Below are 13,518 nucleotides of genomic sequence, written 5' to 3' on the forward strand. Positions count from 1 at the left end.
TCTCAAGATAAGTTCATACTACTCAGCACACTGAATTTTTTTTTGTTTATTTTATTAATTAAACAGTCATGGTTGAAAATATAAACTGTTTCTGACTTAATCTTCAGGGATCTTTTGCTGCTTTAGGCATCTATTTAATCTGCCTCTGTATAACTTGGTTTAGACTACTGCATCTCAGACTTGAGCAAGCATCAGACTCAGGAACGCTTGTTTGAACAGATTGTTATGACTCCTCTTCAAAATTTCTCATTAAGCGGGTCAGGAGTGAGACCCAAGTTTTATATTTTTAACTGGTTCACAGGTGGTAGTACAGATGACTACTTAAGCAAGTTTTTGTTTCAGAACTGAAGAACACTGAATACTAGCGTATCCAGTCAGAGGTAGAGTTTGACTCTCCTATTCAGTTTTCAATTATTAGTCTATTGTTGAAACTTCAAAATTAGGTGATCAAAGTTTTATTATTGTGACACCCTACTTTTCTGTGACTGATGCCTTACTGTGGTTAAATATTCCATTAGTACTGAGAGGAAGGTAGTAAAATTGAAGATGGCTATGGCCTTTATAGGATCAGCAGTAAAGGTTCTGCCTTTTTCTGTGCTTTGTGTTTGGTTGCATTTTCTTTTTAAATCAGAGGGCTTCATTTATCTAGTAGTATAGCAAATCATCGGGTGGCTTTTCTTTTTTCTCAGGGTTAATAAGGACCTTAATTTCACATACACATAAAATTCATGCATAATTTAAAAAGGAAACAAAAACAAGGAAAAGCCGTAAAGGATACAGGGGAACAGTTCTGTTAATACACAGATAAAGTGCTGTTCCATACAAAACAACAGAAAGAATCAGAATCAAGTCACTCTAAATATAAAGAAAGAAAATCACCTCAAATATTCTGCCAAAGTTGCCGGTAAATCTGATAGTGGCTTAATTAGGAGAAGTGTAGGACCTTTCTCTTTGCCTCTCCATAGCATAAATAAACAACAGTGACAACAGGTCAGAGGAGTCTCGATGGAGGGACAAACCCAGAGGGGGAAGGAAACCTGGGGGAAGGATAGGTGTGTGGTCTTGCTCCCAGCTTCCCCTCTGTTCTTGAAATAGGCCAGGTCGGTTGATTGGTCTTCATTATTTTGACATTTGACCTTTTGAACTTGGGTTTTTGTTTTTTTTTTAAAGATTTTATTTATTTATCTGACAGAGATCACAAGTAGGCAGAGAGGCAGGCCGAGAGAGAGGAGGAAGCAGGCTCTCCGCGGAGCAGAGAGCCAGATGTGGGGCTCCATCTCAAGACCCTGGGATCATGACCCGAGCTGAATTCAGGCAGAGGCTTTAACCCACTGAGCCACCCAGGTGCCCCTGAACTTGGGTTTTAATCCACAGCCTCATCCCTTCTTGTTTTTTGCCAGTGAACATGTCGGTACTTTGGAGCCTCTTAATGTACTTTAAGAAAAGTTCAGTGTTCCTAAAATCAGCTGTGTATGTTGATGCTGGCACACTTGTAATTTTATCAAAACTTACAGCACTCATAGAAAGAAAAATTTACTGTGTAATAATATAACAACAGAAAACAGTGCCTGAAGTCTCGTAAATGAAAGCATGCCATAAAGGAATCGATGATTGTGGTGACACACAGCAAAGAATTGTCCCAAAACTCTCAAGGCCTAACAAACTGTAGTTTAAAAAAAAAAAAAAGTATGTTTTTCATATGTTAAATAAGATATACTAATGGAGACAGGATTAGAATTTTGAGGTGACTCCTGAGAAAGATGTTGGATGGCAGAAATCAGTTTTGGTACATACTTAAAAGAGAGCATTACTCGGTGTTAAAGTAAGATAGGAAAAGGATGTACCTGCATACTTGTTTTGGGGGGACACTTTTATGTGACTTCCATCCGCTACTGGGTTGAGGGTTTTTGTTGTTGTTGTTGTTGTTGTTGTTGTTGTTGTTTGATGGACAGAGATCACAAGTAGGCAGAGAGGAAGGGAAACAGGCTCCATGCCGAACAGAGAGCCTGATGATGCAGAGAGCCCAATGCAGGACTTGATTCCAGGACCCTGGGATCATGACCTGAGCTGAAGGCAGAGGCTTTAACCCACTGAGCCACTCAGGTACCCCTGGGTGAGGTTTTTTTTAAAAGATCTCTCTTTATATAGAAGATCCAGATGTACTTGGAAAGTCTGGCTCTGTTTCCTTGATTTAAAAGGTAATGGGCACCTGGGTGGCTCAGTTGGTTAAGCCTCCAACTCTTGGTTTCTGCTCAGGTTATGATCTCAGGGTTGTGAGAACAAGCCCAGCTCCGGCTCCAGGTTCACTCAGTGTGGAGTCTGCTTGAGATTCTCTTGGCTCTGCCTGTCTGGCTCTTGTATGTGCCTGTGCACACGTGTGCTCTCTCTCAGATAAATCTTTTTTAAAAAGGCCATCTGAGGATTGGGGGTCAATTAAATCAGGTTAGAAAAAGTTTGGCTGACTAAGAGCATCCGCTGCAGTCATTTCAGAGGACAAAGAAAGTAGTATAGTACTTATGTTTTAATATTCTAGTAAATATTAATATTTAATATTTACTCAGTAGTACTTTTGTTTTAGTATTACTGCTTATCTGTAGATCACAGACGAGCTTACAAACTACTTTTTTTCTGAATGTTTCCAAACCCCACCCCCACACCAGCTAACTTTTTGCTATTGTATTTATATGTACATTTTTCTTGGACTTCGAGGAGAGTATAGTATGTTAGTATAGGAGGGGCTCAGGATTGGGGATCAGTACAGTGATACTTAGTCTTAAGAGATTTAACTGGTTTTGAGACTCTGGGAAAGTTAACTACTAATAGTGAATTTTCTACACTGGGAAATCAGCAATATTGATTATATTTCTAAGAGACCTTTCATCTTTAATTACAATATTTATTTTAGAGAGTGCATGCACGCAAGTGGGTGAAAGGGCAGAGGAAGAGAATCTCACACAGGCTCCCTGCTAAGCGCAGAGCCCAACTCAACTCGGGGCTCCATCTCATAACCCTGACATCATGACCTGAGCTGAAACCAAAAGTTGGTACGCTTAACTGACAGAGCCACCCAGGTGCCCCTACAAATGTAATTTTTTCCGAAGCTTTCTATTACACAAACAGCAGACTTCCTACATTCCTGTACTGCAGGAGAGGTAACAGTAACATCTCAGAATTAGATCACCGTGTGATGATCAAATGCTGAGACACCTGTTAGGAGTCTGTCTCTGGAGTCTGGAAGTCAGAGGGTTTAGTTGACCGTTTAACTTAGTACATATATTATACGTTCTTACTAATAAAACAAGACAGATAGGAGTTCCATTAAAATACAATATCTGTATTCTGCCCTTTGCAACATTTTCCCTCAGAAAAATCTAAAAGAGTGAGCATTGGGGTTAGCTGTGTTTTTAAATGCCTCTGCACTGTTGTGGTTGTGTGAAGCTTGAGTGTAAGGAGGGTAAAGATCAAAATAAAGAGGGTGACTTTTTTTTTTTTAAACAAGTTTCAAGGAGTTTTCAAGTTAAAGCCTGGTACTTTTATCAGTTCTGTGACTTTTTCATATTTTTAGTATTTGAGATTGAGGTACATTTTTACAGTCTGAGAATCTTATAAACTGGTAGCGATTTGGTGGTGGTTATTGCCTGTGAGTGCTTGAACGCGATCTAGCTGTGCATATTTCACTTCAGCTAAGTAATGCACTATTGTTGGAACTACATGTACTGGGTTTATTTGCTAATTCCATAAAATGCGTTCAAAAAGATTATCCTGGGATTCCATGTTGGAATGAGTAAGCTTGGATACTGAGCATGGTGTACATTTGATAGTATTTAAGCAAATATTTATTGTTCAAAGAGTAACCAGTTCATTCCCCCCCCCCCCCCCAAGAACAGACAAGAGCTTTGTGGAATCTGAGGAAGTTACACACAAGCAGATGATACTGTATTATGTTTCGCTACTGAGATAATGTGCAAAAGGATTGCCTATTTCATGTCAGTAATTAACAGCTGCAGTCAGGAGGAATTACTAAATGTCCTCAAATAGATCAGAGATATTTCAAAGCAGCTAAAGCAGCTAGAGGCGATAGTGTAGCTGATTCATGCACTATGCTGCACTGTCATTAAGCCATTGAGTCATATTTTAATTGGCACTGTTTTTTTCTTTCATGGTCTTAATATAAAATAATCTTTAGGTAATTCTGTGTTAATTGCAGAAATGTAGTTTACTTTAAAAAATATGGTCAAATAAGAAGCTAAAATATATAGAGTAAGGATGGGTTTGTTTGCCCAAAGTCTTACTAAACTTAGAATTAAGTTAAAGTGAAATAAGGAGAACAGTTCACTTTTGCTGTACATTGTCAATTTAGTGAACTTAACTGCTCCAGAAAATCACATTAGCTAAAAATACCAAGTTAGTCCATGAAAGATTAGGTTAGACTAATTTGTAAAAAATAAAAACCCCAAAATGGTGAAGTTAGAAATGATGACGTCTCATTTTTTACTGCTTTTAAATTTGTAAATCATGAATTGAATGAACTGTGACTTTAGCCTATACAGGCAGACTTTGTTTTGTCCGTGTGCCAAACTCTAGGGATAGTTGTTTTCTCTTAGTGACAGTAGCAGCCAGAGTAGAATGGATGGGAGATGGCTGGCCCATAACACCACTTGCAAACCAAACCATCCTGCATCGGGTGCCATATTAGCTGTTTTATCTTGAGCCATCTCTAAACCTTCTTTCCCTCTCTGCATTGATTTAGTGGATGTCTTTGTCCTATTGTATCTCTCATATTTATCAACATTTCTGTAGTGCTAATGCTGCCCCTTATTCCATGAATGTATTCCTTTTTGTGCTTGCCATTATGTCATTGAATTGGACGGGACTGGGCAAACAGATGGTAGACTTTTGTGCTGTCTCAACCCTTTTGAACCAAGGAAGCCTGTTGGCTTAAGTGGGGAATTACTAATACGGCTTTAAAGAAATGTGCATTTGCATTGTGGTAACATTTTAGTGATACGGTATTATAAAACAACTTAAAGTGACTTCTTAGTTTTGTTTTGGAAGTTGAACATTTTCGTTTTAAATTGTTTTTGAGAAACTCACTTAAGTGATGCGTTTTGGCTTTGGCATTTGTATGAAACCATGTGTTAATTATATTCCATAAGCAGATTTAATCTCGTTTTCTTAATGCATTTCAGTATTACAGTCTCACCTGGCAAAATTTGGTAGTGTATAGCTTGTTTGATACTCTTAGAAATTTTTATTCATGTTTAATTTTGCAATTGATTATGAAACAATAGCCCATTTGTTTTGGGAAAAATTTAATTTTGATTTTCCTGATGTCTTTGCATGTCATGAAGTTGAGTTTTAAAATGCTCTAAATGAACCTTGGCCAACTTGTTTTTTGTGAATATAGGTATATGACTGATGGGATGCTACTTCGTGAAGCTATGAATGATCCCCTCCTGGAGCGTTATGGAGTAATAATTCTTGATGAGGCTCATGAAAGGACTTTGGCTACAGATATCCTCATGGGTGTTCTGAAGGAAGTTGTAAGACAGAGATCAGACTTAAAGGTGAAATAATTTTTTTACTCATTTATTTCATTAAAAAAGGTATATTTAAAAAAACAGGATATATGCCAATCATTCTAATCACCTATAAAATACCAGTTGTAAAACAAGTAACCAGTAAGTACCTACATTGTTATTTTTCTTTGTTTCTAAGGTAAGTAACTGTGTCTTCATGTGTGTTCTTGGTATGATTTCACTTTTTAGTAATGTATTTTTAAGCCAGATCTTTTCCATTTCTAATCTACCTGTTTTCTAGTGATCTAATAACCCTGCTTACCCTACCTTTCATTAAATATAGAAACCTCAAATCTTTGTCCTGCTTCAACATAAACACACCCATTATAACTCGTCATGTTGGGTAATAGGAACAGCTATACCCAGAACAAGCAAGCCTTTCCTCAGAAATGTGTTCACTTCACCTAGTTTGCTTGGGTTTTTCTTCTTTCTGTTATATTGCCACTACCCTGGCCAGTGTTAAACCGTTTATAAGGGCTTAAAACAGACTGAATTTTCTGACCTTTTTGCCTTGAGTTTAGGAAGTGCCTCTCTCTCTCTCTCTTTTTAAAAAATATTTTACTTATTCATTAGGCAGAGAGAGACAGCCAGAGAGGGAACACAAGCAAGGGAAGTGGGAGAGGGAGAAGCAGGCTTCCTGGTGAGCAGGGAGCCTGATCAGGGGCTCAATCCCAGGACCCTGGGATCATGAACTGAGCCACCCAGGCGCCCCATGAAGTGTGTGTCTGTACCGTTTATTGGAGCTTGGGCTGCTCATTCAGTTGTTAGCATATATGTGTTAACGGGATTGTACACGGTGCAGAAAGATTCTGGGTCTTAAAACAATTGTTATCTTAGTATGTTTTTGCCTATAAATTAAAATTACGCTTTTAAAGAATGTATTTTAAAAATTAATGCTGTCATTATTGATTAAAGTTTATGAACTGTTGAAGTTTTTGTTTTGTTTTAATTGAAGTATAGTGGACACACAATGTTATCTTAGTTTCTGATGTACGGCATAGTGATTGGTAATGACAACTCTGCATTCATTATGCTGTGCTCACCTCGAGTATAGCTACCATCTGTGACCGTACAACACTATTAAAATACCATTGCCTATATTTCCTGTGCTGTACCTTTCATTCGCATGACTTATGCATTCCATAGGTGGAAGTTTGACACTTCTACTCTGCTTCACTTATGTTGCCCATCCCTCCACCCTCTTCTGGCAGCTACCAGTTCTTTGTATGTATAGGCCTGTTTCTGCTTTTTGTTCTTTAGAGTTCACATATAAGTGAAATCAGGTGTGGGTTATTAAAGCTTTTAAGAAAGAAAGTCAAAGTAGAAATTACTCTGTAGTAGAATGTTTTATGGGGTCTTTTTAAGTAAACTTTTTAATGGGTCCTGTAACGTGTGATTTACGTTGTGGGGGGTGGGGGTGACTGCCCTGTGTTGTAGCCCTTAACCCTAACCCCTAAATGGCCTTTTGTGGCTGTGGCTTTTTACAACAGTGTAGAAAATCCCTGTGTAGGAATTTTTCTGAAGAAGTCATACTTATTCAAAGTGATTTGGAAGAAGGAGAAAATTTATACCTGTGCCACTGATTTTTTTTTTCTTTTTTTCATTTCCTGTTTATTCTTGTGTGCAAGGTTATCATTTTCTGTCTTAATACAGTAGTAATTATACTGTGTATTAATGTTTTTATCAATCCCTTTTACATATTATGAAAACTAAACGTGTTAGGAACATTTTATGAACTTTGGGTTTTCAGGTATTGTTTCATGAAGATTTAGTTTATTGGATATTGAGTTTCTTTCTAATTTTTTAAAATGTTAGTAACTTTTACTATAGCTCAGCGTTTCTGTGTTTTGTTTTTTTTTTTTTAAGATTTATTTATTTTAGAGAAAGGGAGCATGAACTGGGGGGAGGAGCAGTGAGGGAGAGAACAGAACTTTAAACAGACTCCTTACTGAGCTGGGGGTGGGGGATGATCTCGGAATTCTGAGATCATGACCTGAGCTGAAATCAAGAGTCAGATGCTTGGGGCACCTGGGTGGCTCAGTGGGTTAAAGCCTCTGCCTTCGGCTCAGGTCATGATCCCAGAGTCCTGGGATCAAGCCCCACATCGGGCTCTCTGCTCAGCGGGGAGCCTGCTTTCTCCTCTCTCTCTGCCTGCCTCTCTGCCTACTTGTGATCTCTGTCTGTCAAATAAATAAATAAAATCTTAAAAAAAAAAAAAAAAAAGAGTCAGATGCTTAATGTCCTGAGCCACCCAGGTGCCCCAGCATTTGATTTTTTTATAATTAATTTGTATGAGGATTTTTATAGGTTTTTAAATAACATATATAGAATATATATATTATATATAGAATAGTAACCGTTACTTATCTTTTTTCCTTAAGAGCATTTAAGAATCCTTGAAGACAATCTCAAATAATTCACTGTTGTTTTTTTTTTTTTCCAGGTTATAGTTATGAGCGCTACTCTAGATGCAGGGAAATTCCAAATTTACTTTGATAACTGTCCTCTCTTAACTATTCCTGGGCGTACACATCCTGTTGAGATCTTTTATACTCCTGAACCAGAGAGAGATTATCTTGAAGCTGCCATTCGAACAGTGATCCAAATTCATATGTGTGAAGAGGAGGAGGGAGATCTTCTACTTTTCTTAACTGGTCAAGAGGTATAGTCATTATTTGCTTCACTATTTAGCCTTTAGCATATTAAATTATACAACTGTTATGAACTTGGCATATATTAACCATGTATTTCTTATCCCAAGTTTTAAGGTTTTTCTTCAAGTTGATTGTATTTATGCATGACATATATAACCCCTTTGTCTCTGTACTCTATGAATACCCTTTTGTACGGTTGGTGTTTGTTAATTATCCTAAGAATGTTAAATGCTTTTAGAATTTCAAGGTTTAGTGATTGCCATCTCAGCTTTGGAGAGACCTGAGTGGTAAGTAGTGGTGTGGTAAAGCAAGAACCTGAACCACACAGCTGCTGTGAAAATCAGATTGTCCTAGTCAGTTAGCTTTTGAGTGACTTGGGTGCCCATTCAACATCAAAACAAATGTTTGTGTTTTGGTTTTGTTTTCCATGCCTTTACTAAGGATTAGAAGCATCACTGAAATTTCTTAGTTAGAATTTACCTCATTTTAAGATACACATTTTATTCTCAGGTGCTGCATTTTTAAAATTTATTTCCCATAGATTTAAAGGTGTGCTGTGACATCCTCAAGGTAAAGTTCAGGAAAGAGCTGTCTGGATAAGAAAGTTTCAGAGAGCCTTTTACTAGAGGTTTTCTTAAGGCCTTGTCCTTTGTTTCAGTAGGTTTTATGAATTTTCTAGAATGTGATTCTCAAACTAACACACATGCAGATCACTAAGAAAATTTGCAGATTCTGATTCAATAGATCTGGTGGAGTCTGAGATTCTATATTGCTAACAAGCTTCCAAGTAATGCCGAAGCTGTCCAGGGTTGAGTGGTGAGGTTCTAGAGTAGCGCTGTCCCCTCAGACCTTTCTTCAGTGCTGGACATGTTCTGTGTCTGTGCTGTTGAATATGGTAGTCACCAGAAGTCTTACGGTTTTTGAGTATTTGAAATGTGGCTGTGAGAGGAGGGATTAAATTTTAATATTGCAGCATTTTTATAATTTAAATTTAAATAGCTGCAGGTGCCATCCCTTCTACTTCAGTTTTTGTATGACCCACGAATTAGGAATTGTTTTTACATTTTTCAACAGTTTTAAGTAAGAACAAAAATGTGCAACAGAGATGATACATGGATGCAAAGCCTAAATTGTTTTGGCCCTTTACAATAAAAGGTCTGGCCCCTGCCCCAGAACATTTTTTCTGAAGTGTGGCCAGTGAACTGCCTGCTGAAGGGAGGCAAGCAAGTTCTTGGCCCTCTTGCAGACTTGCTGAGATAGGTGAAATCTTTGGTGAAATATAGCAATCTGCAACTTCAGTGAGGTCTGTGGGCCCTTTTTATATTTCCCTAGGTTTAAAGGTCCCTGTCCTAGAGGGATGTTTAAACCCACATAATTCCTGTAGTACATTAATGACACAACTATAAACACTGTTGTGGGGAATTGCCCTAGTTCTCCCAGATGGCAAATCAGAGGTCTCCTGTGTGACTGCCTGCCTCCATTGGAATGTAAATTATTTTATTTGTATTCAATTTCTACAGGAATGTTTGATAACACATAATATACCAGCAGATGCTATTGTTTTAAGAGCTATAAGTGTTGAGTAATTTTTTTCCCCTGCATTTCTTCAGTATTTATGTGAGCTATGATTTGTACCCCTATTGGCCATAGTTCTTTACTGTACAACAGGATTTTTCAACTTCAGCGCTATTTACATGATAGGTTCTGATCAGTTTTTTTGTTGCAGGGTAACCTGTGCATTGTGACATCTTTGGTCTTTACTCATTAGATGCATAACATTGTCTCCCCCAGTTGTGTAACAACCAAAAATGTCAGCAGACATTGCCACATGTCCCCTGGGTGGAAAATTATTCCCAGTTAAGAATCACACTTGTTCTTCTGGGAAATAAAATGTGTTGCAAATTCAGTTTTACAGATAGATCTATGTTGGTACTAGTCTTTTTTATGCATTTTGAATGGAAGAATTTTTATATATTTTGTAAGCAAGAGTACCAAATGCTTTTTTGATGGCATATAAATGGTATTTAGGCAGTAATGCAGTCTTTAGGCAGTTGTATTCATTTTGTCCTTTTGTGCCTGGGCTCTAGTTCCCTGCTTCATCTAGAGAACTGCATAGTGTATTTTCTAAAATAGCCATTATGTTCAAATAACTAAACACATTAGAATTTTATCAGAAAGATCAGATGGTCTCATGGTGAGGACCTGAAAAGCTTTCCTACGCTTTAAGTTCTTGTACTCGATGTTTTGGCAGCTATGTATGCTGTCGTTGGGGAAAGGAAGGGAGCAAGCCCCATGGTTTTCAAATGTCTGCTGGAGTATGTTTCCAGTAAAGTTATTGACTGTGATTGTGAACTAGGTTTGCATTTGTTCTGCTACATTTTAAAAATCATCTTTAGGTGACTAGTCTTGAATTTGAAGATCTTTAGGGAGAAAGGAGCAGAGTACCTAATGTATTTTGTTTCACTGATTGTGTTTAGTAAAGCTGACTTAAAGAGATATCATATTACTGTTTTTCATATCTGTGAACCTATTTTATTTTCATGTGGTCAATTAAATGGTAATTTCTCAGAATTTGTTATTCTTACTTTCATAAATTTGAATAGCACCTGTAAAATTCAGTTTTCTTAGGAAGTTTTAAAATGATTTTTAAGAGCATTTTACCGCTTTGACTGCTTAAACAATAATGCATCTGTAGTAATCTGAGTTAATTTGGGAGTAGGAGAGCAGTCTTGGTGAAATGTTGAGAAAGATTTGAATTCTAGAATAGTTTTTGGTAATTCTATGTTAATACATAAAATCTGGACTTGTGATTAAAATGAAGTGTGTTGCCTAGTGGAAGTCCTTAGGAGAGCTACACTTCTCAATTAGATAAGAATGATTATAATTGAAATATCAATTGTTTGTCAGGGATTACGTGAAGATGTTAAAACCATTCTTTAAGCAGCAGGTTATTTTATCTTTGATTTTGCTGAGTAAAATGCCTTTTCCATATACAGTGCGTTCAGCCTCCTCAAATTAGTGGTCCAAATTTATTTACTCACATATATTAATACTTTTGGGGCTGAAAGTCTTAAAAATTCTTGAGCTTCTGTCTCAGTAGTTAATATTGCTCATAAGTAAGCAACCCTGAGCAGATGGTTGCTTTATGCTGCTGAATGTCAATGAGCTTTGTGCTCTCCTGAACTTAATGTTGACTATGGAAGTTTGGTGAACTTTAGGAAAAATTTGTTGCCGTTTTAAAACTAAGTGTTTAGAACCTTGCTTGTGTGAAAAACAAGTGGTGTGGGACTTTTTCCCCCCTCCCATCACTAGGGATATCTTTATATCCCATGCAGTAGTGATTTTGTTTTATCTGTATACATATTTGACAGATTGGAAAGTATAAAGTTAGAATTATCTTGCTAAAATTCTGGAATCTGAAAACGTACACTGAGGCAGTTCGTTTTCTAAATGAAATCTGGAGGTTTAGAGACTTTGAAACTTCTGTTTTCTAGTCAAATATCTAGCTAAGTTAGCTAAATTAAAACAGTATTCTGAATATCGGCATCAGTTTTCATGTGTTTATGTTTTTATTTTAGAAAAATCTAATTTGGAGTTAAATTCAAATCTTTTTTATTTGGAAGAGATCTAATTTTGTATTTGCATACCAGCAGGGGGCATTCTAATCTAGACACAGCATTTAAATGCTTTTTTTTTCCTAAAAATACTTGTTTTGTTATATTTTTTTCTATCAGTCAGTAGCATTCTTTCATTTTCTTTTAGAAACTTCAGATTTCAGAGGGAAATATGAACATCGAATCTTCAATAATAATTTTCTACATGATAATTGTCAGCCCTCTTACTGTTTTTTAAGAGAACTGCTATGTTTGAAACAGAGGGTGAAAAAATCTTTTGGTCTTAAGTATCCAAAGACTTTGTATTTTTTAACATGAAAACAGAGTTACACTTTGATAAAATCATTTGAAGGAAGATAATTTTAGTTTAATATAATAAAAATACAGACTACATTTACCTGATAAGAAATTTTTCCCCCCTCTTTTCTTTAATCATTCTGATTTTTGAGTAAGAGATAATTTGTTGATACCTTCTGATTGGGTCGTACCTTGGACAGGCTGCCAGATCATTTAACATACTTCTGAATTTAACCGAATTAATGCTTTAGTAAAAGTTAAATTGTTGCTCCCTCCCCGTGTCCCCTCTTTTTAAGTCCCTTTGCCACTGCTGTAGAGCCTCCGCCTAACCTTTCTTTCTCTGTCTCCCAACACTCTGAGTATTTATTGAGTCCTCTCTTTAAAACGTAGAGATGAATGCAAATGCATTGGAAATTATTTTCTGTGGTCGGAAATTTTTTGAAGATGCTCTAAGTTATTTGGGTTACCTACTTTTAAATATCTGTGTTGATACTATAAAGGTGTTTGTTCTCATTAGGCACAATGAAGCAAATCTTCCATATAATCACATTAGTGATATGTGATATTAAAGCCTAATTGGCTTATTTAAAATATCTAGCCCATCAATTTCTTTTAGATTGTAAAAATTTAAAAGGTTATGAGTGCAGTTAAATATTCCTTGGTGAATAATTTTAATTTCAGTACAATTTGTTGGGATTTAATTAGGACTTTTGACTAGAAGAAAAAAGTGTGGAGTGCCAATAAATAGTTGTCTATTTGAGTACAGAAATCAAAATTCCTTCAATAGTTTTGGAAATCCCAATGAAGTTTATAACTTAGTTTTGATTTCCAAATTCAAAGTAAACGTCATAGAACTAATAAGATTATGATAAATACTTAAATGTTTCAGTGTGTATTTGTTTTGATTTTACACTCAGCCTTTTATTTTGTAGGAAATTGATGAAGCGTGTAAGAGAATAAAGCGCGAGGTAGATGATTTGGGCCCTGAAGTTGGTGACATTAAAATCATTCCATTATACTCTACACTTCCGCCTCAGCAGCAACAACGCATTTTTGAGCCTCCGCCTCCAAAAAAGCAGAATGGAGCGATTGGAAGAAAGGTTAGCATTGAAATATTCTCTATAAATGTTTCATTAACACAGAACGGTGAGATATGAAACTGTTGAATTTTTAAGTACTAAGTTACGGGTGGTGGTGATCTGAGTTGCGTACTACAAAATAATCTGTATTTCAAAAGTAAATAGAAAAAAAGTGTATTTTGGTGGAATTTTATCTTTTGACCTTAGAGTAGTAAGAGCACTGTTTCCATCTCCCACAGGAAACGCCTCCTTAGTAAATGGGTGCTTGGTTAGGGTGGGTTAAGAAAAGCAAGAG

The 13,518-nt window shown here is 36.6% G+C and overlaps 1 protein-coding gene across 1 annotated transcript in view; it reads left to right on the top strand.

Annotated features, from left to right (window-relative positions):
• The window catches only part of DHX15 (DEAH-box helicase 15), a 59,032-nt gene that overhangs the window by 24,101 nt on the left and 21,413 nt on the right, over positions 1-13,518 (top strand). The window contains exons 4-6 of the mRNA XM_059164541.1: positions 5,408-5,567; positions 8,023-8,241; positions 13,077-13,244. Coding sequence (XP_059020524.1) covers positions 5,408-5,567; positions 8,023-8,241; positions 13,077-13,244 — 547 coding nt within the window. The remainder of the gene's footprint in view (positions 1-5,407; positions 5,568-8,022; positions 8,242-13,076; positions 13,245-13,518) is intronic.

Source organism: Mustela lutreola, chromosome 1 (assembly GCF_030435805.1).
Source record: "Mustela lutreola isolate mMusLut2 chromosome 1, mMusLut2.pri, whole genome shotgun sequence".
Taxonomy (NCBI): Eukaryota; Metazoa; Chordata; class Mammalia; order Carnivora; family Mustelidae; genus Mustela; species Mustela lutreola.